The 24120-nt window shown below is 33.1% G+C and overlaps 6 protein-coding genes and 1 long non-coding RNA gene across 12 annotated transcripts in view; 2 read left to right on the top strand and 5 right to left on the bottom strand.

The window, feature by feature from the left end:
• LOC104749812 (uncharacterized GPI-anchored protein At1g61900) overlaps window positions 1-943 on the bottom strand; it is a 3853-nt gene extending 2910 nt beyond the window's left edge. Inside the window, exon 1 of the mRNA XM_010471509.2 lies at window positions 699-943. Coding sequence (XP_010469811.1) covers window positions 699-714 — 16 coding nt within the window. The 5' untranslated portion in view covers window positions 715-943. The remainder of the gene's footprint in view (window positions 1-698) is intronic.
• Window positions 1611-4701, bottom strand: LOC104749811 (TBC1 domain family member 22B). Of its 2 annotated transcripts, none has more exons than XM_010471508.2 (10): window positions 4449-4701; window positions 4178-4310; window positions 3907-4087; window positions 3753-3823; window positions 3366-3503; window positions 3190-3281; window positions 2806-3077; window positions 2291-2376; window positions 2100-2201; window positions 1611-1996 (listed from the first exon to the last, which is right to left on the bottom strand). In XM_010471508.2, the coding sequence occupies exons 1-10, from the start codon at window positions 4520-4522 to the stop codon at window positions 1835-1837; spliced, it is 1311 nt and encodes a 436-aa protein (XP_010469810.1). In that variant the 5' UTR covers window positions 4523-4701; the 3' UTR covers window positions 1611-1834. The 2 variants fall into 2 exon arrangements, with proteins under 2 accessions (XP_010469810.1, XP_010469808.1); XM_010471506.1 differs by having other exon boundaries at window positions 4166-4310; window positions 4449-4700.
• Window positions 4731-7229, bottom strand: LOC104749809 (acyl-coenzyme A thioesterase 9, mitochondrial). Its single transcript, XM_010471505.2, is given in 5 exon segments — window positions 4731-5150; window positions 5247-5375; window positions 5491-5963; window positions 6372-6543; window positions 6687-7229. Coding segments are annotated over 5 exon segments (1182 nt in total). The 5' UTR covers window positions 6921-7229; the 3' UTR covers window positions 4731-4976.
• Window positions 8834-10238, bottom strand: LOC104749810. 2 transcript variants are annotated; one of them, XR_761483.2, is made up of 3 exons: window positions 10076-10238; window positions 9761-9831; window positions 8834-9516 (listed from the first exon to the last, which is right to left on the bottom strand). It is a non-coding gene; the product is annotated as an uncharacterized LOC104749810 (long non-coding RNA). The 2 variants fall into 2 exon arrangements; XR_761484.2 differs by lacking the exon at window positions 9761-9831 and having other exon boundaries at window positions 10076-10236.
• LOC104753378 (PTI1-like tyrosine-protein kinase 2) lies at window positions 11249-13067 on the top strand. The gene is made up of 7 exons (XM_010475641.2): window positions 11249-11306; window positions 11600-11829; window positions 11914-12040; window positions 12138-12411; window positions 12516-12648; window positions 12725-12811; window positions 12960-13067. Exons 1-7 carry the CDS (start codon window positions 11249-11251, stop codon window positions 13065-13067), a joined length of 1017 nt encoding a protein of 338 aa, XP_010473943.2.
• On the top strand, window positions 13709-16724 carry LOC104749807 (PTI1-like tyrosine-protein kinase 2). 4 transcript variants are annotated; one of them, XM_010471502.2, is made up of 8 exons: window positions 13709-13952; window positions 14589-14714; window positions 14920-15173; window positions 15270-15396; window positions 15478-15751; window positions 15844-15976; window positions 16070-16156; window positions 16302-16724. In XM_010471502.2, the coding sequence occupies exons 2-8, from the start codon at window positions 14621-14623 to the stop codon at window positions 16425-16427; spliced, it is 1095 nt and encodes a 364-aa protein (XP_010469804.1). In that variant the 5' UTR covers window positions 13709-13952; window positions 14589-14620; the 3' UTR covers window positions 16428-16724. The 4 variants fall into 4 exon arrangements, with proteins under 4 accessions (XP_010469804.1, XP_010469806.1, XP_010469805.1 ...); XM_010471504.2 differs by lacking the exon at window positions 13709-13952 and adding an exon at window positions 14013-14119; XM_010471503.2 differs by lacking the exon at window positions 13709-13952 and adding an exon at window positions 14329-14441.
• On the bottom strand, window positions 17246-19442 carry LOC104749806 (cytochrome P450 71A12-like). The gene is made up of 4 exons (XM_010471501.1): window positions 18945-19442; window positions 18291-18782; window positions 17908-18192; window positions 17246-17704 (listed from the first exon to the last, which is right to left on the bottom strand). The coding sequence occupies exons 1-4, from the start codon at window positions 19347-19349 to the stop codon at window positions 17375-17377; spliced, it is 1512 nt and encodes a 503-aa protein (XP_010469803.1). The 5' UTR covers window positions 19350-19442; the 3' UTR covers window positions 17246-17374.

The raw sequence follows: 24120 nt of genomic DNA, 5'->3' as shown, positions 1-24120 counted from the left end.
AACAGTTTCTAAAGAGTCCATAGCTAACTTGCCCCGCGGCATTATTTAGTATCATCAAAGGCATAATAAAGTTAGTGACTTTCAATGAACCCATTCGAGACAATGAAACTAATGGACATCTACAAGCATGGTAGCTGCAGAAAAAGGAAAAGTTAGATTGTTTAGTGAATGATCTAAGCTATTTAAAAGCTCTATTTTCTAGCCAACCACATCACTCTATACCTCTCTTCTTATTCATGATACCAACGAACATTTGGGGTCTTATAAAGTATTCCTCCAACTAGTAAAGAACATAAAAGAATCCAAACCCTCCCAACATATAAAAATAACATAAAAGAATCTATAAATCTAGTGTTCTTCCACCAACTATTTTTTTTTTTTTGGCATCTAACAAACCATTTGCTCTTTTTGTATTCAAGATCCTAAGTTATTCCGATCCACCAAAAAAAAAAAATTAAAAATTTCTGTTCTACCCAGAAACAAAAAAACACAAGATTCAATACCCAATCCTTCAACACTCTAGATTCTCCGAAAAAGAAAAAGAAAAACTTAACACGCTCCAAATTGAAAACACAGAGACTACGAATTAGACCATTTCATGTAACGAAACAATAAAATTACTCGAATTGGCACTGATTTCTACACTTTCAAATCCCTAATAGAAGAAAGAGATGGCTAAAAGGAAGAAGAAACTATACCTGCAAATTTCACCATCTCTGGAAAAAAAAATCAAACCATTTTTCTCCGAGCAAAAAGGCAGAGGAACTAAGTGGCTAAAAGGAGCTTTTTCCCCCCAGTAGAAACACTTCCTCGAGAAAACCGAAACGATGGCGAAGAGCGTTATAGAAGAAGAAGAAGGAGGAAGACTGAGAGATGATAAACCACACAAAAGGGAAAGCAAAAGAAAAAAAAAACAAAACTTGAGAGTTCTTTCTTTACTTTACCTCTCTCTCTCTCTCTCTCTCTCACTGTGTTTTCTTTTATGTTTTTTTCTTATTTCCTTAAAACTCCTTTTTTCCATTTTACCGTAATTAGGCATGGGCTTATAAAAAGTGATGACTCATCATCACAATATTTTTACGATTTTATTTCTGTGAATAGAATACTTTTACTATAAATAGTGACACAATGCTCAAGTTTATATAATGTAACATAACTTTAAATTTTACTAGAAATAAAGTATTCTATATACATTTTTTATTTTCTTTTTGGGTGTGTTTTATTGTTTGTTAGAAAATTATATTCCTTATCAAATGTCTAAAGACAATCATACCACAAAGGTTAATAATAAAAAAGATGCAAATAATCGACCAAAATTTGATTGATGTTGACTTTAAAAATATATATATTATTATGCTTAGGAATCCAAGACAAAAGACATCATCTTTTTTTTAAGTAGATTTGTTGACAACGTTGCTCATTGTCCACATTCTATGTTGAATTCTTAGCTTAATTAATCATTAATCTTGTATTTATCTCCTACATAAATAAACAAATGCAAATTGCACACAATATAATTGGGTCGGGCGGGTTGATTCGGATTCGCATGGATTGATACAGCAATGAGTTTTTTATCCGTTTCAGGTAAAGACTAATTTGAGACAGGCAAATAAATGAGTAAGAAAGCTACAGAAAAATATTACAAACTGATGACAGATTCAACAAGTGCGGCGTGAAAACCATACATAAACTAATAACAATTAACAAGACAAGAATGTTAGCATTTACCATGAAACAACACAAAAACACCAAAAGCTGATTTCGACAAGAAGAAGAAAAAGATAATATAACCAAGGAAAAAAACAGCATCGTCATGATGGAGGAAAAAGTCATTTCAGCTAGCCAAATGGTTTGGGGAATTATTGAACATACTATGCCACATGTAAGCTCTTGACAATACCATTTCCAGCTCTTGGTCTGACCAGTTATGTGTCGGAAGGTGTTGCAGGAACATTACCATCTCTTGAAAATCAAGCTTCTTCAGCTCATCAGACCACTGCAAAATGTTCACCAACACAACTTGCATTTGATTCTCACGGTGGAAAGAAGAAAACAATTACAAAAATAACGAAACCTGTATTTGATTCAGTGTTTCTTACCGTCAAGAGAAAGCTAGCATATATATACACTAGGAAGTCTGGCAACGCATCTCCTTCGGCAAGATAAGTGTCCCATAGGCGGTTGATGAGGTTGAAAGGGATCTAGAAGGTTCAAAGTTTTGTCAGTTACCCATAAACAAAATTAAAACTCTACAAAGAGTTAACCGGGATTTACGAATCTAGTGTTTAACCTCACGAATCAGAAGACAGTTATACCACCGGAAAGCAAATTGAAGAAACTCCAGCCCATGCTCTTCCATGTGTCTTGAAACAGGTTCTAGTACATAACAAAGGCCAGGGAAAAATGAGACAGTGTTAACTCTATTTCATAAAACAATAACCAGTACTAAACTGGAAAATAGGCGGTTGGTTTATTATGAATTCATAAACTAGAAAATGAAGTACAATCGCATCAAGCATCCCTAGATCTTACTCTATGACATCAACTCATCAAAAGATTGGATATAAGCCAAAGCGTGATTACACTAAGCCAAACTCAACAAAACACTGTTAAAGACACTAACTTCAAATTTAAATGCAGAAGATGTAAATTCAGAACTTAATGGTAAAAAAGATGGTAAACGAACGGACTCAATGCAGGTAAAAATGATTTTGTTAAGTGGAGTCGTGTATGTCATAAGTTGTTCTCCTCAAACAATCACCAAAGACACTAGCAATTACAAGAGCAAGCTTAGCAGGAACCTACCATCAATACGCCTGACCAGTTCCTTGAGCTTAAACACAAGTCTCTGGATTCCAGGTTGAGCAAACGTGTAATGATCTTGCATACCATCAAGTAGCTTTGTTAAGCACCAGTAGCAATCAGCTTCTACATCTGAGACTTTTTCAGCAGATAAATCAGACATTGTCCAACTTTCTACACCACCATCTAGATATTCTGACAAGAAAATAACTAGAAAGGGGGTGACCAGGTCATTTATTCCTTGAACGTATCCACTCGCTGGGTGCCTAATGGCCCTGCAAACTCAGCAAATTAAATTTTCAGATTTAGCTTTCAACTTAGTTTTCCCAACTGGTTGAAAGTTGACCAAAGAACAACTGCAATTATGGCCTGTACTCTCTAACTCACCACGTGTAAAGAATACGCTCCAGTGATTTCTGCACCTGTTCTTGCTGAAAGAAACTTACATCTGGTACAGTCCTTGGACAGTCAACAGCAATCTGAGAAAGATTACAGTTTCTAAGAGATTTGTTACCAACTTTTGTACGTTCTGTTAGAGAATCAGTGAAGGTACGAGGAAAAACCTGGCGAAGCATATTGATCTCATCATCAGAACGTTCAGAATCTGGAAGGTCATAAAATTGGCCAACAGATTCAAGATATTCAAGACGTTTTCTTCTCAGAACAGCCTCCCTTCTATCTGAATTAGGTGGTGCATATCCCTGTTGTCAGTTTATATTTAAATTCAAATAGACAAAACAAACCAAAAACAAAAATCGTTGCTACAGAGAATGCTGATGGGAAGAGCAAACAACATAAATTATTTGACTAGTGCAAGCGTGCCCTCTTTCTGAACTTATATAAGCGAAGATACTGTAATGTTACATAATAAGACAAACGGATTACAAGTCAAAATGTTCAGAAGTTTTAACACTGGCTATGCTTATAAATGAAGAAGTCCTAAAACATACCAAAAGAAGCCGCCAGACATCAGGTCGCATATAGTGTGGGACACCATTCCACGCTAGCTCCCGCAGTTTCTCTGCAGGTACCAAGAGGAGATTTAAAAATCCATATCATAGTAAAACAGAGTCTTTCAAAGAGCTAAGTGAAAAGTAAGAGTACCTAAAATGACAGTTGTTTCAGAAAGAACTTTGTTGAACTTCATAACTCTAGCAGAGTCACTTGATCTAACACCAATCTTCAAGTTTTGGACTTCTTTCACACTCCTTTCAGCACTAGAGTTTGATCGTAGCTTACCAGCATATGTGTTATCATGCTTCTTGCTTGAATTATGATCTTCCACCTACAAATAAGCTCTCTTCAATTTTTCGATTTCATTTTCATTCAGTAAGTCATTTCCACAAACAAGTCGTATTATTACCTCGACGGATTCCTCGAATCGCTCGTTTCTCCCGGCGTCATTCTCAGATAAGCTCCGTTGATATGTTGGAGAGATTGGGTAAGGAGGAGGATCTGATCTCCTAGTCAGCAATACCTTACCAGGAATACTCCTGCCTTTAAGAAACCTATACCAAAAACAACAAATTAAGCAAAAAAAGAAAAATCCTAAGAAAGTTACAGATCTAATAAGACATTGAAATCGGAAAGAAGTGATGCAAGATCCGAGGAGGAGGAGGAGGAGGAGGAGATTGATTTTTGTTTACCCTTGGACGTTCTTGAGAGTTTGATTGAATCTGGAATCGTCGCGCTTTTGTTGCTCGTCTTCTCTCTTCTCCATGGTTTCCGATGTTCAACAACAAGACAGCTTCGTGCCCAGAGAAGTGAACAAAGATACTTTCTTCTTCGATTGAGAATTTTTTTGGATTTTATTGCTTTCCATCGATTTCAATGTCTAAAGGCAAAAAGCGATTGCTGCTGATTAAAAACCATTTCTTAGCCAAAAAAATTATAATCGCAAATGATGGATTTAGGCGTTAATTTAATTTACTGCATTCAATTCGGTAATAAAAAGCAATTTCAAGGTGACTTTTCTCATATGATTTGGGTTGGTCATACAAACACTAGTCAACACAATACCGTATGATGTGGTATTATAGTGCAGGTTAGTTAGGACTTAGGAGCATTCGAAAACATTTATCTCTTTGGTTGACAAAAAAAAATTATTAGAAGGTTCAACAAATGATTAGAAGTTTTATTCTGTCGTATTAATTAATCCTTTCTTATTCATAATTTTAGTTAGACTGGGGTTTTTCTCTTGGTTCTAATGAGATGGGTCTCTCTGCGTCCATACGCTCGATCACTCTTCTAGCTTCTTCTTCTGTTGCTGGTACCACATTTCTTATTCTCAATCCATCTTTCATGGCCTCAGGTCTTACACTGAAGGTGAAGTAGAACCTGTTGGATACCTACCACCCCAAAAATCACATCACCATAACCCCCCCCCCCTTTCACAACCTGAAAATGATATGTGCATAGTTCGAAATATATTTGTGTATGCTTACTTCGCTGGACCTGAGCTCTGGACTTGTAACATGAGCTACAACCTCGGTGTTTATCAATGGTTCAGCTGAATTGTTAGCTTCTGTGTACAATACGCGTGACTTGAAACGAAGGAAGTTGCCAACATCCACCTGCATCATAATGCCCACTCAGTCGATTTCTTCTATGGCTACCATAATATATTTCACTGTTTTTCTTTTCAACAGTTCACATTAATCAAATAAAAAAAAATGAGGATGGACTCACTGGTTTGATAAAATCGACACGATCAACTTCAAGAAAACGTGGTGAAACTCCAGCAAAGGTGTAAGCATTGGAGAAGGCCAGCTCAAAAGCTTTGCGCATCAAGAAGCCACCAAAAATTCTACCATGAATATTTCGTTGCTGTGGCTGGCATATCAATGAGTATTCATGGGAAGTATCTTTGATCAGGATGCTGTTCCGATCTGCAAGAGCTGGCATGTCCATGAAAACTCGTCCTTCTGCTTATAACTCGTCTAGCCTCTCTAAGTCCTTCAACTTCTCATGCTCTTCTTTAATTTCTGCTCTCTTTTGTTTTCGTAGCTTGTTCCTTTCTTCTGCTTCTTTCCATAGCAATTTTTCATGTTCAGTCTCTGGCGAGACGGGGTTAATTGGAGTTGACTTACCTGTCTTTGCATCCCGAGCCACAAATGTAAAGTTTGCTTCAAGGGCAACTGACTCTGAGGAGTCGTTGGCATCTGCAAAACCAATGTTAGAAGAAAGTTTCAGCACAGCACAAGGTCGTTACAGAAGTTTGAGATGGAACAAAACCCATAACTCAACAAGAGATATCAATTTCAGTGAATGAAACAGAGATATAAAGAGTAAAAAGGTATCATGAAAGTAATATTTTGTTCGAATGATGGCAGAACGTCAACGAGCTGTCTACCATACAAGATATGTGTAGTTCAAATTCAAATACATCTCACTTCACAACTATATGTCTTTGTTTGCCACCTCATTTAACAGTTAAAGGATGACCTTTCAATATTTTGAAACACTGAAGCAACCCTCCCAACCTAACATGAATCAGATTTTCATTCTTTCTTCCTAGCAAAACGAAGCGCCAACTACTCGAATGTAGTTTACAGGGGGAAAAATGATACCTTGACTTTGAATTACTTGTAATTGCATCTCCATGGATGATCTTCCAACCCATGTAACAGCACCAACAATACTAAGGTCAACATCCACACGAATTGATTTTTTCATGATAATCCTATCCACTGAAGCAGTCACCAAAATCATTGATCTTGCACTGCTGTCACCACCGCAATGCTGTTCAGTAAACGCATACAAAGCCCACTCACGATTACAAACACATGTATGTAAAGATCAATGATACTAGAATAAGAGTCTCATCACTATCTTTATCATCAAGGTTAAATCTTTTCATAGCCCATAAAATTTCTAATAAGAACCTTGAAGGAGATGGTTCCAGCAAGAGCATCAAGATCTTCAACCAATTTACCAGTACGAATCTCATTCCAAGGATTCCCATACTGTTCTCTAAGCACAAAATCAGAAGAGAACTTGTAAAGAATCCAAGTCCGGCTCCGAGACGGAGACTTAGCCGTCAATTTAAAATGAGACGACTCATCTCCGTTAGGGTTTTCGAATATAGTTAAAACTTGTATGACCACTTGACCAAACATAATTATATAATCTTTATTTCCAATTTTCTCTTTATTTTACTAATGTGTTTCCATACCATTGTACTTACTTACTAACTACTATTCCGACTTGGCTAAAAAAAAAAAACACTGTAGCGTGATTAGCACTAAATAAGCTAAAGCTCGCTGAGAGAAGAAGAAGATCACATACACTGAAAAGCCAAAAAAAAAGGAGAAACCAAATGGGTAATTCGATCCGTTAAAAAAGCCGAATTCTTTGAATCCACCGTCGTCGTAGATCCATGAGATCTTCAAGATTATATAATATCATTTAAACTCAATTATATCTTCATATTTTAAAAAATCTTGTGAAATTATTAAAATTTAAATAAAAAAGTTCATTTATTTTGGAAAACATTTTGGACAATATATAGGCCGTAAAAATATATACACTTTAGTAAAACTTCTATAAATAATAATGTTGGAACCATGGTATTTTTTAAATTTATTTTGATATTAATCTATCTTTTTTTTGTTCAAAAGATATTAATATTAATTTATAAAAGTATTTTTTTAATTTTTTTAATTCTTGAAATATATGAAATTGAAAAAAAAATTTAAACAATAAGATATGTATTTGTATGTTCTAAATTTTTTTTGTTTTGGAATTGAAATTTTGTTATTTAAATAGATAAATTCACTTATATATCATTCTTCAAAAATATTTGTTTTATATTCTTCTCTCATAACTGTTATATAATTTTAAATTACATAGAATTTGTTTTCTGTTCTGTAGAATATATTGAAAATTAAAAGAAAATGCTTTTTAACAATTTTAGAACATGAGTAAATGTTAAAAAAATATATTCTAATTTTTATAGATAAAGAACCAACTATAAAATAGGTATACTAAATTTCGTAGAAATTAGTATTCTAATATCCTTAGAACATAAATAATTTCTAAATTTCGTTGAACATGTAAAGTGTGTAAAATACTTTATCTTAATTGTCTAGAACTTGTACAATGTATAGAATACACATTCTAAATTTAGAATGAGTATTCTAAACTTTATAGTCATATTTTCTCCATTCAACACAGCAACAAAAACAACATATTTTCGACAATTTCCTCAAAGAATTCTATTTAAAAAAAAATTGGATAAATCAATTGCAAAGGGTAATTTAGGAATAGTTGACATATAGATATAGAATGCATAAATGGACAATAACTCAATTATTTATCCTTTATCTCCAATTTTCCCTAAAATAAATGTAAACTATTCAATATTTCAAAAAAAAATTGAAGAATTCAAAATCATTTATCAAGAGAGAAATTTTAATTTAGAATGTTGAATTATTTATACAATTTCAAGCAATGAATAAATATGACTTTTGGTATCAATAACTTATGATAAAGTTTTGAATAATAGTGAGTTATAGTTGTTTGCACATGGTGGAATCAAATCTGTGTCTTTTTAATGAATTTAGCTTTTTCTTGATTGTTATTTAATTTTTTCAGATCTGATTTTTCTTCAAAAGTATTTTAAAGTAGATAAAATTTTAATCTTTTTCTTCTAAATCTATATATACATTTTTGTTTTTACCCTTTTATTGTTGCTTATTTACAATATTGGTCCCTAAACATTCAATGCACTAACTTACTTAAAATGGAGAATCGACCATCACATATAAATTATATTTTACTACCTTGGTCCCTAAACATTCAATGCATTAAATTACTAAAATTTGAGAAAGGGACGAATGCACTAAATTACTATAATTTGAGAAATCGACCAATACATTTATATTTTAATGCCATAATCTCTCACATTTGATTCCTATAATCTCTACAAATCTCAATAGTACAATCATTTAACATCCTATATTCCTAAAACGTGTAATCGAATGCATAAATATCATCCCACTTAATTCAAATTCCCAAACAAATACAAAACTTTACAACCAAGCCAAACTTTTAATTCTCTATATAGATTATTTGGAAACTAATTTTGAAGGGCAAAATCACTGTCTTAATAACACAAAGATTATTGTAATCTCGCTTTGAATTAATACAGCGATTACAATAGCCTTGGTCATCAAGCATATTGGAATTTATAAATACTATATTCACGAACAATAACATACCAACACTCACAGCTAAAACCTACATCCTGCATATCCAACCACTAATCGAGAGAAATGGCTTGCATCATTTGCATTCCTGCGAGATATCCGTCCGTACAAGACAGCATGGAGAGTTCAAGTTAAGGTCCTGCATAAGTGGCGTACTGGAGAACCCCTAGAATTAATTATGGCTGATGAAACTGTAAGTAATTTATGTAGTATACATTTTATGTATGGCATGCATCTTATGATTCTCTATTTTAATCATTTCAGGGAATGAAAATCCATGTCTCAGTCAAAAAAGACTTGGTTACACGTCGTGAACCACCTAGCTGTTGGTGAGCGGAAATTCATAGAGACTTTTTCTTTAACACATGCCAATGGACAATTTCGTCCCACAAATCATCTTTACAAGTTGAGTTTTGTAAACGGGACTATGGTTACGAGAAGTGATCCAAAATCAGATTCCAACTTCTTAAGCTTGGCCAAGTTTCAGAAGATTCTCACTGGTGAACTGAATCCCAACATGTTGATTGGTTAGTACTATATACATGACTTATCACTTTTTATTACATTGTGTTTCAAGCAACACAGTTGCAAAAAAAATTCTAGAATTTAGCAATTTTTGTTTATCAGGTTCACCAAGTAAAATAACTATGGGTTAAATGTATATTCGGTTAGCAAAATGCAAGATGAAAACAAAACAAAATAATGGAATATTTGAGTCTAAGATTAGGATAAATATCTAATCTACTCACCACAATCTTCAACCTTGATTGACCCTCTAAATTATATTTGACGGACTTGAACAGACTCATAGCGAAAAATACTGTTACAGACGAGAAGATTAATCGATTAAGTAAAACTGAGACTTACTCCTTAAAAAAGTAACAGTCATCGTTGAAATTATAACTAGACGTGTTTAGAAACACAAAATTGCAGGATTGATTGTGACACAGACGCGAGTTTATAAACACGAAATTGCAGATGAAAAATATGGCAATCAAAATCGAAAATCCCATTGAGGTAGAATATCAAAATATATGTAAATGGCAAATTTGAATAAAGAATACCTTCTCGCTTTCATCGTTACATCTGATTGTAAATCGGAGATCACCATTATGTAAGTTCTTGTAAATCGCCCATGAAGAGTATCACATAGATCTAGAACTCGAGAAGACACCAAAAAGAATTTTTTTTTTTGTTTTCTACTTGACTTCTCATAATATCAGATAATTATGGGCTTCACAATCCAAAATGTGCCTCGAAATATCTAATTCCCATATCCAAAAACGTTATTGGGTAAGAATCCAAAAACAAATTCAAAATAAATTATAGTATATATATTATTAGATGTTTATGTGTTATGATATTATATATACTTTCTCGTTACAACCAAATTAAGTGAAAATTTTAATTATAAACCAAGTAATAGATTTCCTAAACAGTATCAACATGTTCATATCATAACATATATAGTTTAATGTAACAATTTCAAATTTTAAGTAGTCTAAAACTATTTTCTAAATGTAAAATATATGACAATCTAACTTAGATTACAATCCACACTATTATATTATACTTTAATATACTTAGGAGACCATCTATTTATTAAGAATACCATCTATTTATTAAGAACATACTTTCAAATTATTATGTACTTTTAGATAGTCAATAGATTTATACCAACGATATCCCAAAAACACAAAATGAGAAGACATGGTCAAAAACACTACAACATACAATATAACTTTCTGTTAATTTAAATTTTTTTAAAAAAAATTGGTCTGCGGTGTACCGCGGGTTAAATCCTAGTTGGTATAAAAATGGCTTTAGTTGGTTCATTAATCAATAAAGACATTATACTTTAAATAAATTTAAGATGGATAAGTATACTTTAAAATATGATAATATTTGTAATCTATTAATATGATGAAATAAATCCTTGCACACGGTGGAATCAAATCTGTCTTTTTTATTGATTGTTATTAAAAAAAAAAAATTTCAGATCTGATTTTTCTAATTATTTTAAAGTAGATAAAATTTTCTTCTAAATTGGTATAAAAATGGTTATAGCTAGTTCAATATATGAATGGCATTAATCAATAAAGACATTATACTTAAAAAATGATAATATTGTAATCTATTAATATGATGAAATAAATCCTTGTAAAAGCTGAAAGATTAATTTCAACTGTTGAGATTTGCCATAAGAAATCTATAGTTTTCACGATAATAGAAGAAGGATGCGGAAGTGGATTTGTTGTGCACCTAAACCAGAAGTCTCGGATTCGTCAATGCTGGGTTACATCTGAAAAGTCCAAACCATGGTATGTTGTAGACAAGAAATCACCTAACTTACTGGACAGTTCCTGTCAATGTATGGTTATTTTGATGATCTATTTTGGGTTGTATTGTTTGTGTAGTACTTAATATAGGCTTAAGCTTTCAGGCTTTGTATTATTTGATTTGTATCATAATAAGCGGACTTAAGGATCGGATTAGGAGTAGAGACTGTTTTGAAAGAGGGAACTTGAATGTTTTTTTTGTATGTTTCTAATAAGAAAACGTTTTGTTTTTTACATGACCATAATTAGCTATTGCGAAGCCTGAGGAGTCACAAAGGGAGCCTCTTCCCATTCAAGTTCCTCTCTTGTCAATAAATGAGGTTAAAGAAAAAACTGATAATTTTGGATCAAAATCACTTATTGGTGAGGGATCTTATGGAAGGGTATATTATGCAACTTTAAATGATGGCATGTCAGTTGCTTTAAAGAAACTCGATGTTGAGCCGGAAGCTGAGACAAACGCCAAGTTCTTGAGTCAGGTTATAATTTTTGCTTCAACCCTTCTTCCCTCCTTTGTCATTCAAGAAACATGCATGTCTTTACATATATCCTTTTTTTCTTAGGTTTCCATGGTTTCAAGACTGAAGCATGAGAATTTCATTAAACTGGTTGGTTATTGTCTTGGTGGAAACCTTCGTGTCCTTGCTTATGAGTTTGCAGTAATGGGATCACTACACGACATTTTGCATGGTATATAGAATATAATTATATAATGACTTCCCTAATAAAACTTTATTTTGTTAGAATTGATATATCTCCATGGTTGTGTAATGTGCTAATATTACAGGCAGGAAGGGAGTCCAAGGTGCACAGCCAGATCCAACACTAGACTGGATAACGAGGGTGAAGATAGCGGTTGAGGCAGCTAGGGGTTTAGCTTACCTTCATGAGAAGGTTCAGCCTCCAGTAATACATCGAGACATAAGATCTAGCAATGTTCTTCTATTTGAAAACTATCAAGCAAAAATTGCTGATTTTAATCTCTCAAATCAAGATCCTGATAATGCTGCTCGTCTTCAATCTACAAGAATCTTGGGCACCTTTGGTTATCACGCTCCAGAGTAAATCTTCTATAGTTCCATAAACCTTTTTTTGTTGTTGTTGTATCAAGATGATATATAGTATGAAGGAGCTAGGCAGCTAAAATATGTCATCCCATTTGTAGATATGCTATGACTGGACAATTGACACAGAAGAGGGATGTGTATAGCTTTGGGGGTGTTCTTCTAGAGATTTTGACAGGGAGGAAGCCTGTAGATCCTACAATGCCACGAGGCCAACAAAGTCTTGTAACTTGGGTATGTGTTTTTTTTATCTGTGCCTTGTCCAAATACTGTATGTATCTTGCTTTGTTTTTAACGTTTATTTATTTAGGCAACACCGAGACTCAGCCAAGATGAAATGATGCAGTGTGTTGATCCAAAGCTAAAAGGAGAATATCCTCGTAAATCAGTAGCTAAGGTAAACTCTATATGTTACATCTCACGAGTATCTTTAATTATTTGAACATTGAGATAATATAACTTAATTATAAAACTACATGTTTTTGGACTTTGTTAATCGGAAAAGATGATCTGAAATGTATGAATCTGTAATGTGATCAACGCAGCTAGCAACAGTGGCAGCATTGTGTGTGCAATACGAATATGAGTGTAGACCAACGATGAGTACAGTTGTAAAAGCTTTGCAGCCCCTTCTTAAACCTCGAGTACCATAACAGCATTTAGATTTGACATATCTGATAGTGGGTAGAAGAATAAAAAAAAATAAAAAAAAAAAAGGTGGAGAAATCAAATCTCAGCCCAAAACAATTAAGACACAACCTGTACAGTTGTCATCATATTGGTTGGCTGAGCAAACTAAAAAATAATTAAATACTTAAATTAAATTAAAAGTATTATTATTAATTCTTTTGACATCCAAATGGCTACTATAACCAATGGAGATGCCCTAACAGTGTTGGATTCTTTGTTTATATAGAGTGAGATATACTCTAATTTGGGAGAAAAAAAAAAAGAGTAGTGTATAAGATCAAATCTATGATGATCTTTTTGATATATGCAATTAGGAATATAATATACTATATTACATAATATGTCATTAGTTGATAGTTAAACTAACTAAATTAAGAAATAACATCATTGTCTTCCAAATTAGTTGATGATTTATTCTTTGTCTGTCCATTTTACCAATATTCTACCATAAAATATATTTTTATATAATTTATTTAAATTTTAACAATGATTTTTGAGCTATGCATCATCATCAAAAATTAGGTTACATATATATATATATATATAGATTTAAAATTTTCAATATTGCATTCCACCAAAAAAAAAAAGTTTCAATATGCAAGTGATTGAAGTTCAATTATAAGGAGAAAAAAAGGTTTCACTTTTGGTAGTTTTATAATCTCTTCCCCGCGTTTTGCCCATCTGTCGTCTCTCTCTCTCTCTCTCCGTCTTCATCATCAAGCAAAGCCCTCTTCTTTCTCCCACTCACATACTCTCATCATAAGCAACGAACCCTAGAGAGAAAGATCCAGACAAGTAAAAAAAAAAGCTGAAGTATTTTTTTGGAAAGCCTAGATTTTTTTTTACTGGTATCAATTCTCTCGATTTCTTACCTTTTTTTATTTTATTTAGGGCCTTCTTCTTTGATTCGTTCCCACTTTTGACCCATCTCTTTGCTTTCTTTACTTCTTGATTTCGATTTCGATTCCTGTATCCTTGTTTTTGACGATCTTCCTTTTCCAACGCGATTCTCAGTGTATGATTTTTTTTTACAAAACCCAAACCAAATAAAAGATATTGAATTCGAGTACTTTTTCTCAAATTCTGATTTGAAATTTTGAATCTTTTTTATTTTTTATTTTTTTCAGTTTCGGTAGTAGTTGACTATTGCGCCGACCTTATCTGTGGGCACAAGTTTGTCCCTTTCTGATTTTTTTGTAATCTTGCAGTAATGGAATTGTGGAGTTGTTGATTGAGAATTGTATTTCGAGAGTTTACCAACTCATAAATCATTGCTAGGGGACATTTATAGTGAGCTGTGAAAGCAATAATAGCTTGAGAATGGAATATTGCATAGGGTAGCTGCAATTCTTTAAACTCTGTTTTACCTACTCTTGGATTGGTCTAGATTTGGAGTTGGGAATCTACAGTGTCACACGAGCTTATAGAAGATAGATAGTTTCTTTTATGCATTATGCATATTCATTTGCTTTGATTGGTTTCAGGAACTAAAAAGCTGTGAGGATCTAGCAAAAGGATGAGGAGGTGGATCTGTTGTGGGGATAAAAATGGAGAATCAGATTTAGCTAATGAGGAGGTACATCTGAAAACTCCATGGCAGCAATCTGACGGTATGTTGCAGACATGAATTCACTCAAACTAAACTGAAGTTTCTTGTCTTTTTATGGTTCTGACTGCTGAGAGTGGATCTGGTAGTCTATTTCCTTACTTACTAAACAGAGGTTTCAACTTTGTGGTTTTTCTTTATGAATAGGAGTTGACTGTTTATTAGGAGTGAACTTGAAATATTTGATGTAATTCTTTTTATATATGTAGCAAATCAGAAGAATCAAAAACCGCAAGCTGTTGCAAACCCTGAGACTCAGAAGGAAGCTCTTCCCATTGAAGTTCCTCCTTTGTCTGTGGATGAGGTTAAAGAAAAGACAGACAATTTTGGATCAAAGTCATTGATTGGTGAGGGATCTTATGGAAGGGTATACTATGCAACTCTGAATGATGGGAAAGCAGTTGCTTTGAAGAAACTCGATGTTGCCGCTGAAGCTGAAACTAACGCTGAGTTCTTGAGTCAGGTCATAAATTCTTTGCTCCAATTTTGCTTCCCTTCCATTCCCTCCTTTGGTCTTCAAGAAAATGGTTTTTACATTTTCTTGCTTCCTTCTCTTTAGGTTTCCATGGTTTCAAGACTGAAGCATGAGAATCTCATTCAACTGGTCGGTTATTGTGTTGATGAAAACCTCCGTGTTCTTGCTTATGAGTTTGCAACCATGGGATCACTGCATGACATTCTACATGGTATGTTGAACTTCCTCGACCATCCTTCTTGCTTGGAAATATATAGAAAACAGAATAGATGTAATGTGTTATTTATTACAGGTAGGAAGGGAGTTCAAGGTGCACAGCCAGGTCCAACTCTTGACTGGTTAACGAGGGTGAAGATAGCTGTTGAGGCAGCTAGGGGTTTAGAATACCTTCATGAGAAGGTTCAGCCTCCTGTAATACATAGAGACATAAGATCTAGCAATGTGCTTCTTTTTGAAGACTATCAAGCAAAGGTTGCTGATTTTAACCTCTCCAATCAAGCTCCTGATAACGCTGCTCGTCTTCACTCTACGAGAGTCTTGGGCACCTTTGGTTATCATGCTCCAGAGTAAGCTTCCTTAAAACCTTAAAGTTTTTTTTGGTATCCAGATGAAAGCATGAACGAGCTAGGCAGCTAAAAATGTGTCTTCCCGTTTGTAGATATGCTATGACTGGACAGTTGACACAAAAGAGTGATGTGTATAGTTTTGGGGTTGTACTTTTAGAGCTTTTGACAGGGAGGAAACCTGTAGATCATACAATGCCACGTGGCCAACAAAGTCTTGTAACCTGGGTATGCTTATTATATGTGCTCTGTCCAAATCTGTATCCTTCTCTGTTTCTATTCTTCTGTCTTACGAGTTGAAGTTTGCTGTTTATTATTCAGGCTACACCGAGACTCAGTGAAGATAAAGTGAAGCAGTGTGTCGATCCAAAGCTAAAAGGAGAATATCCTCCTAAATCAGTTGCTAAGGTACACTAACTTCATCCCTCGAGTATCTAAATATTTGAAGATTGAGATAATAATTTACGTTGCATAGACACGTTACATGTCTTTGTTTTTTTTCTAAATCACAAACATCATCTGAATGTTTTTAATGTGTAATGTGGGAACGCAGCTAGCAGCGGTGGCAGCATTGTGTGTGCAATACGAATCTGAGTTTAGACCAAATATGAGTATAGTTGTAAAAGCTCTGCAGCCACTTCTCAAACCTCCAGCACCAGTCCCAGTACCTGAATCCTGAGTATATGCGCCTTTTAAATACCCTCCGGTGTCTTCTTCGTGTAACAGAGTTAGATTCTTTGTTCATACAAAGTGAGAATTTTACTCTGATTTGGGAAAGAACAGAAAAGTATAATAAGATCATAACTATGTTTTTTTTTTTTTTTTTTGGGGATGGAGTTATTATTATTAGTCGGCATTTTGGTTTGAAACAAGAGTGTATTCTTATTTTACATTTTGCTTATGTGCTGTATTGGAAACAGGCTTTGCTTGATTGGCGTGGAGAACAAAAGATGTATTGCAATTTGTGTTCTTTCTTGTTCCTTTCTAGATAAGTACAGCCATTTGAGTTTTGGTCAATTTACAGTCAACAGAGTGCCTAACAAGTTGTGCATAATATTCAAGTTGTGCATAACAAGTCTTTTTTTTTTCGGTGCTGGGTTAAGTTTATATGGATCAATGATCTAGCGGTGACAACGTGATCTAGGACAAAAACAAAAAAAAATCTTGCTAGGTTCTCTGTTGACTGAGTCAAGGGACAAAAAAAATCTTGCTAGGTTCTCTGTTGACTGAGTAAAGGGACAAAAAAAAAGTACCTTTCAAAAGGTATTCTCAGGTCAACTAAAAGAAAAATATATTCTTAAGGAGTTTGGTAATGTACTTTTAGGACCTTGGAATCGACTTAACATTTTTGATTGTGTCCTCTCAAAACTACTCCCAACGCTTAAGACTACATCATATATTTGCCTACGTATCTATTTGGAATTTGATATATTTTTTTGTTCAACTAAAAGAACTTTGTTTCTAAAAATACACAGATAATATCTCTTTGTTGAGACACGTAAAAAAACACATGTTTATTAATTGTAGAATATATATATTTTTGGTTCCCAAAAGGAAAGAGTTATTTATTTCTTACAAACTCTTCAAAAATATTAATCAATTGCACAAGGCAAAAGAGAAGGCATATTAAATAACAGAGGATGGAAACGCAATGAGAGGGAACTTGCGGCAAATATCAAGACCATGGGATTCAGCTAGATCAGGTTGATCCCCATTTGGACCAGCCTCAACCTTCCAGTCAAAGCGGCCTACAAGGTTGGCCACTGTCACTTCTACCAAACCCAAAGCAAGTCCTATTCCTGGACATATCCTTCTCCCTGATCCGAATGGAATGAAGTTCAAATCTTTTCCATGATAATCCAAATCTGAGTTTAAGTGTCTCTCTGGTTTAAACTCTTCTGCATCTGGTCCCCATACCGCAGTGTCTCTTTGGATTGCCCAAGCATTGATGATCACCTAGACGCCAAACATGATTTTTTTCTTTTTTCAGTTTAATTATAACCATGACTTGAGAGTTGAGACGTATTATATATAAAGTTATGTGTGCACAAGTTGATAACCATATTTTCTTTTGCAAATGATAACCATGCATGATAAAAACTATATAAATATTTATTTTTCAAACAAGAAGTTGATTTTGTAGAAATTAACTAGTGTACCTCTGTCCCTGCGGCAATGTCATATCCCTTTACTTTGACATCTTCACTTAATAGTCTGGGAAGTATAAGAGGAAGAGGAGGATGCACCCTGAGCACCTCTTTAACCACGGCGTTTAGGTATTTCATATGCGCAACTTCTTTTTCTTTTACGTATGTAGTGTTTGGCGTCATGGTTGACCGAATCTCGTCTTGGAGTTTCTTCATACAGTCTGGATTTCTGATCAGCTCCGTCATTATCCATTCTAGTAGAGTTGAACTTGTTGACGTCCCTCCAATAAACATATCCTGATATAATGTAATGAAACGTTACTTGTCAATACCCAAAATATATAAAAATGTGACGCTATAGTTGTTAATGAAGTGGATTATATTAAATGACCTACCAAGATCATAAATTTTATGTCGTCTCTTTGAGCTTTTAATCCAATACTCTTCTCGCTTTCGATTGATAGAAGTATATCGACGAAATCCTCTTTATGATTACCTGCCTCTACATGTTCTTGTATCACTTTGTCCATAAGATCGCTAAAACCTTGACTCACTTCCTTGATTCTATTATTGAAACCGTTGATCCTATCTATCCATGCCAATTCCGGGATATAGTCCCCGATCGGGAACTCGCCTAAAAGCTCCATGATCTGCCTCACTCGCTTTTTGAGAGCCCTTGCAGTTTCGTCCGCGCTATGTTTCCTTCCCAAGGCAACTCTACTTGTAACATCGCTTGTTATAGCAATAAATATTTCACTCAGATTTTCTGATGAAGAAGACACACTTGCTTTCTCCAGCTTCTTCAACATCTCCTTCAACTCCTCTTCTCGTACCGTCTCAAAGGACGCAACCATTTTGTTGGTGAGCAGATTCAGAATGCATACACTCTTCATCCAAAACAAGATTTAAAACCATCATTAATTGATTACAAAAATGTACATTTAAAAAATATAAATAATACTAAAATATAATATGTTAGTGCATGAGTGGGTGCAACTTGTAGATTAAAAAAATATATAAAGAGGAATTTAAAAGTAGTAGTGAGGTACCTTCATCTGTCTCCAATACTCTCCATAGGGACCAAACACCACATCACGACCACCGTTAAAAAGCCCATGAACGGCTTTTGACTTAGGTCGGTTGGCAAACTTAAGATCGTGTGTTTTCAATATCTCATGGGCTGCTTCGCTGGAGGAGACTACGAGTATGGGGGCACGACCAAAATGAAGGAGCATGAGTGGTCCATACCGGAGGCTGAGGGATTTGAGGGCACGGTGAGGGTGGAGGCTGAGCTGGTGGAGGTTACCAATCAACGGTAGTCGCCATGGAGATGGTGGTCGGTTCACTTTGGTGGCGGTTCGTTTGAGGAATTTTCTAAGCAAGAGAAGGGTTAAGAGGGTCGTTAAGCACAAAGAGATCATCAGTATCATTTCCATTTCTTGAATATTACTCATGTAGGAAAGTGTTGGATCGGTGATTTCCAACTCATCCGCTCCTTGTTATTTATAGGAGGAACTCATCGTCTTTTGTTGACAAGTATGAACCATTATTTTAGTTGACATATAATTATTCTGATTTGATACTTGCGTCCCGTAATAATATTAGTTTATAAATGGTGGAAGTCTATACCTCTTTGTCTTTTTTGACAACTTGTCTTTGCAATTCGGTCGTATTATTTTTATTTGCAAGAACACAATTAAAACTTTTTGTTTATTAAAACAGTTCCATTATGATGATGAGCATCATTTTTAGTTATATCTTTTTTTTTTTATTTTTTATTTTTCACATTTCTGTTTATATAGAAAAGAAAAGAAAAAAGACTAAAATTTAGTTTTTGGAATTACAAGTAGTTTTTCTTACAACTAGTATTCAAATAAAAATCTAATAACTGCAGATAGATATATAATACAAATTATAAAAATTGAGAATAACAATTTGTGTATATCATTAAAATCTTTTAGTTACAAATTATAATGTAATAATATTGGATTGGATTATATTTTTGCTTACATAGAATATATATATATATATATATATATAATGAAGCTAGTTTTATAAACTTGATCATGATAGAATACAACATAAATCGTGAGACTAATGAATTTATTTATTTATAAATTTTATTATCAACGTATCATTAAAATCAATTTACAAGTTAATTCATCGATGCAGTTAATAATATATATTATATTATAGTTGTGTTTAACATTTTGAGAAAAATCCAAAGTTACGTATAACTCATGGCTTTTAATTTATAATATTATTTTAAATCGGAAATAACCAAAATATCATAAATAAAGTCAAACATATACGATGGTCAGATAAGGATTTTGACTCGGGATGTTAAAAAATCGGATGGTGACATATTGATAGATATATTTTTCCTACTTTCTTGTAAATTTCTAATCTCTCTCGTCTCAATAATTCTAACTTTGATATAATTTGATATATGAGAGTAGTGCTGGGACTTCGGTTATTTCGGTGAATTCGATTCGGTTAATTCGGTTTATTAGTTTTTTGAGTTTTGAAAATTTTATCGAATTGAACCGAGATATATTTCAGTTTGGTTATTTCGGTTTCTCGGTTAATTTGGTTTTAAATTTTCAAAACCGAAATTAACCAAAATTTGATTAAAAACATGAAAAATCGGTTTTTTCGGCTATTTAGAAATAATCTCGGTTTTTTAAGTTTTATTTCAAATATTTCGGTTTTTTTGGGTTTGATTTTTCTGGGTGATTCAGTTATTTTAGATATAAATTTCGGTTTTGTTAGACTTTTTCTAAAAAATTAAAAAAATAATTTGATTAACCGAAAACCGAACCGAAATAACCAAAATATTTTAGTTTTTTTGAAAAAAAATTGTGCCGATCAGTTCAGCCGCCATAACCGAAACCGAACCGAACACCAAAAATATCGGTTCAATTCGGTTATTTCAGTTTGGTTTTGTGTCAAAATACCAGGGCTATATGAGATGTCACAATAATTTTGTGTCAAAATATCCTGCAAAAGGTATAATTTCGACGATTTTCACCTTTTTAAATTATTTAATTCGGTTTTGAGTCAATAAAGTAAGAAAATCAGAAATGGCAAATGGTCATATAAGTTTTATTTTTAATTCGGTTCTCAGTCAAATAAAGGATGGATTGTCAAATCAAAATGAGTTTGCTTGAAAGAAATACTCAGAAAATAATTAAGGGTGTATAAAAGACTATATCGATGAACTTAGACGGTTTTCAAAACTAGTATCGATGAACTTAGACGGTTTTGTTCTAAAATATACAGTATATCTTATTTCAGATTTTTTTAATGTTGTAATTATATTTCCGTTATTTTATAAAGGTAATTTTTTTTGACAATACAAGTTAATATTCGTACTTATTTGTTATATTATTTCATATAATATTTGAAAACTGAGTATTTGTTATACATAAATTTTTTTCGTCCGCGACTTCTCTATTATTATTTTTTCTTCCGTGACTTTGCTATTTATACCAACCAATAATGCTGTCAATTTTGCCGTCATTTTGGTTCACATGCAACGAATGTACCTTTGCAAGAGCAAGACTATTACCTTTGCAAGAGCAAGACTATTGACTATTCATTAAATCATGTGTGCATCACTGCATGTGCAGCAATTACCTTTGCAAGAGCAAGACTACTGACTTCAGGTTCAATAGAAAAGGTTTTAGACTATTTCAGTATATGATGTGGATATTCGTTAATTACAAAAAAGAAAAGATATAGAATATTTCTGTCATTATAAAGTATAAACACATCATATATGTTATGTATTTATTTGAGAAGTGTTTTCTTATATGTTTTGATGTGTTACTCTCTCAAGTTTTCTACAAAATAAATAAAAGAATTTTTAAAAATACCACTTTTTCTATGTCACTTTTCAAAAATATATTTCAGTATAATGTCCATTTTCAAAAAATATCATTTTTTAATATATAAAATGACTAAATTCTAGTTTTTTTTTGGTTTGTAAATACTAGGAAACAACCTTCCTAGATGCTGGCTATATTTCTAGTAACTAGCCAAAATAATATTTGTGTGCCCTAATGTGTTTAGGAAAATGTATATATGAAATAATATATATTTGCCTAACAACATAAACGTGGAATATGATTATATAAATTTAGAAGAGTATATATGTTCTTAAAATATATAAATTCATTACTAGAATAATCATATGTTATTAAATCTCTGATTTTAGAAAGTCTTATCAAAATATATATTATTCATTTACTAAAATATTACTTAACATCTTGTGTTTTTGTTTAATAATTGATTGTTGGATTTTAAATGGATTTGAAGTGAAAGATAGAAAACAATATTATGTCAAAACTCATGTTTAATTTTTAAATTAATGAGAATTTTTAAATCCATATGAAATAATATTTAAACGACATGTAAAAATTAATCATCTATTATATAATAATCTTCTATTTATTAGGTTTAAATATTTTGATTTTAAGAAATATGTTTATGTTTTAATGTTTTTTTTCTTATAAGTAAGAAAATTGGAGGTTATAAATATTGTTGTTTGATTGTTGTATATTTCTTTTAAAATCCTATATCACCACGAAGCTCCCCACCAAATTTCAGCCGAATCGGACTTTGTTTCATCTTCCAAAGGTTTCTCCGAAATAGCTATCTTGAACCAGTCGGCACAGTCCATCTGCAGGTGTTGGTGTCGACTGACACCACAATGGTGTCGAACCACACCAACTCAGAAATCACGACCCGATCCTCCATTCAAGCTTCTTCTCGCTTCAAAACCCTAACTCTCCATAATACTAGATTCTCATACGAATAATCACAAACAACACAACCCCACAAGGCAACAACCAAGGTAAACAACCTATGGGTTCCTTCCAATTCATCTCACTCATCACAAATTCATCACAATCATCCCAAGACCCTAGACAAACCTTAGATCAACCTCTTACCTTGAATTAGGGACGAAATATGAGCAAGAAGCAACACCATCCACTAGCAGTGCTTCCTTCTCCTCTCCACGCCATAGCAACACAACTCCCCTTCATTCTCATCCCTATAACCATCTCCTCTCCTCCCTAACATATAGAGATATCAAATCTCTCTTCTGTTCTCTTTTCTAGGGAAGGAAAACAGCTGAGAAGGGAACCCATAAAACAAAGAGGGCATTCTCTTTTTATAGGAAATGTTTAGGGTTTCTCCAAAACAGCTAAACCGCAAAAAACCGGAGAAAAAAACTGAACCGTCTAACTCGAAAAGTTGCTAATGTCGACCAAGCACACTAAATGTTTCCGGGTTACGGGCGTTACACTACTAATTCATATTTGAAATCATTTTAGCTTTATATGCATGTCTTTGAATTTAGCCAATATGGTATTTCGAAACATCATCCAAAGTATTTAGCCAATATGGAATGTTCATTTCATTGACTGAGTATATTATGTTTGCTTAAAAAAATTTTGTGTCAAAACATGTGAAAAATAAATCTACATATTTACTTATTATATGAATTATGTAAAATATAAAAATGTTTCCAAAATAGGACGGAGCAAGGTTGAGAGGATAATTTTTGAGAAAGTTTCAGAAATATCTTCAAAATAAATTTAAGGAAATAATTTGTTTGAGAAAATAAAAAAAATATTAATTTTACAAGTTAGTCAGTTAGCCCTTCGAATATTAATTAAACGATTTCTACACATAAATTTTAGTGACAGTAAATAAGTAATTGATTTTGGAAATAATCAAAATGCAATCCACTCTTAATAATATTAAGATTTATTAATCAACAAACCAATAAAACTCGTAAGTTATATATTAACTGATTAATCAAAATGTTGACTACTTAGGTTGAAGTAACGTAACTTACAGTCTTACACGATGGTAACGTAATTGTCGAATGGGTCAGTCAATATTGTAAGTCCAAGTCCTCCTCAGATTTTTCATATATATTGAAAACTAGTAATGAAAAGCATAATTTTTAACTGTAAATAACACTTTGGTTATTCGCTTTTCGAAGACTATCAAGCCAAAGTTGTTCATTTTGAAATATAGCATTGTGCATTCGCTTTTCGAAGACTATCAAGCAAAAGTTGTAGACTTAAATGTTTAAAATCAAGAATTTGGGCACCGGACTATTGCATATGTTAGTTTTTTTTTTTTTTTTTTTTTTTTTTTTTTTTTTTTTTTTTTTTTTTTTTTTTTTTTTTTTTTTTTTTTTTTTTT

Source organism: Camelina sativa, chromosome 16, assembly GCF_000633955.1.
Source record: "Camelina sativa cultivar DH55 chromosome 16, Cs, whole genome shotgun sequence".
In the NCBI taxonomy this organism is placed as follows: domain Eukaryota; kingdom Viridiplantae; phylum Streptophyta; class Magnoliopsida; order Brassicales; family Brassicaceae; genus Camelina; species Camelina sativa.
The sequence above is the reverse complement of the archived record's forward strand: the minus strand, read 5'-3'. Positions and strand labels throughout refer to the sequence as shown.

Bases quoted from the DNA above. Each gene is read 5' to 3' on its own strand.
- LOC104753378 (XM_010475641.2), top strand. From the start codon at position 11,249: ATGCGGAAGTGGATTTGTTGTGCACCTAAACCAGAAGTCTCGGATTCG. The intron at 11,307-11,599 runs GTTACATCTGAA...GACCATAATTAG, and splicing joins CTCGGATTCGTCAATGCTGG to CTATTGCGAAGCCTGAGGAG. The intron at 12,041-12,137 runs GTATATAGAATA...CTAATATTACAG, and splicing joins ACTACACGACATTTTGCATG to GCAGGAAGGGAGTCCAAGGT.
- LOC104749806 (XM_010471501.1), bottom strand. From the start codon at position 19,349: ATGAGTAATATTCAAGAAATGGAAATGATACTGATGATCTCTTTGTGC. The intron at 18,783-18,944 runs GTACCTCACTAC...TTTTGGATGAAG, and splicing joins AGTATTGGAGACAGATGAAG to AGTGTATGCATTCTGAATCT. The intron at 18,193-18,290 runs GTAGGTCATTTA...ACATTATATCAG, and splicing joins ACATAAAATTTATGATCTTG to GATATGTTTATTGGAGGGAC.
- LOC104749811 (XM_010471506.1), bottom strand. From the start codon at position 4,522: ATGGAGAAGAGAGAAGACGAGCAACAAAAGCGCGACGATTCCAGATTC. The intron at 4,088-4,165 runs GTAATAATACGA...GCTTATTTGTAG, and splicing joins GATTCGAGGAATCCGTCGAG to GTGGAAGATCATAATTCAAG. The intron at 3,824-3,906 runs GTACTCTTACTT...TGGTACCTGCAG, and splicing joins TGAAACAACTGTCATTTTAG to AGAAACTGCGGGAGCTAGCG.
- LOC104749807 (XM_010471502.2), top strand. From the start codon at position 14,621: ATGAGGAGGTGGATCTGTTGTGGGGATAAAAATGGAGAATCAGATTTA. The intron at 15,752-15,843 runs GTAAGCTTCCTT...TCCCGTTTGTAG, and splicing joins TTTGGTTATCATGCTCCAGA to ATATGCTATGACTGGACAGT. The intron at 16,157-16,301 runs GTACACTAACTT...GTGGGAACGCAG, and splicing joins CTCCTAAATCAGTTGCTAAG to CTAGCAGCGGTGGCAGCATT.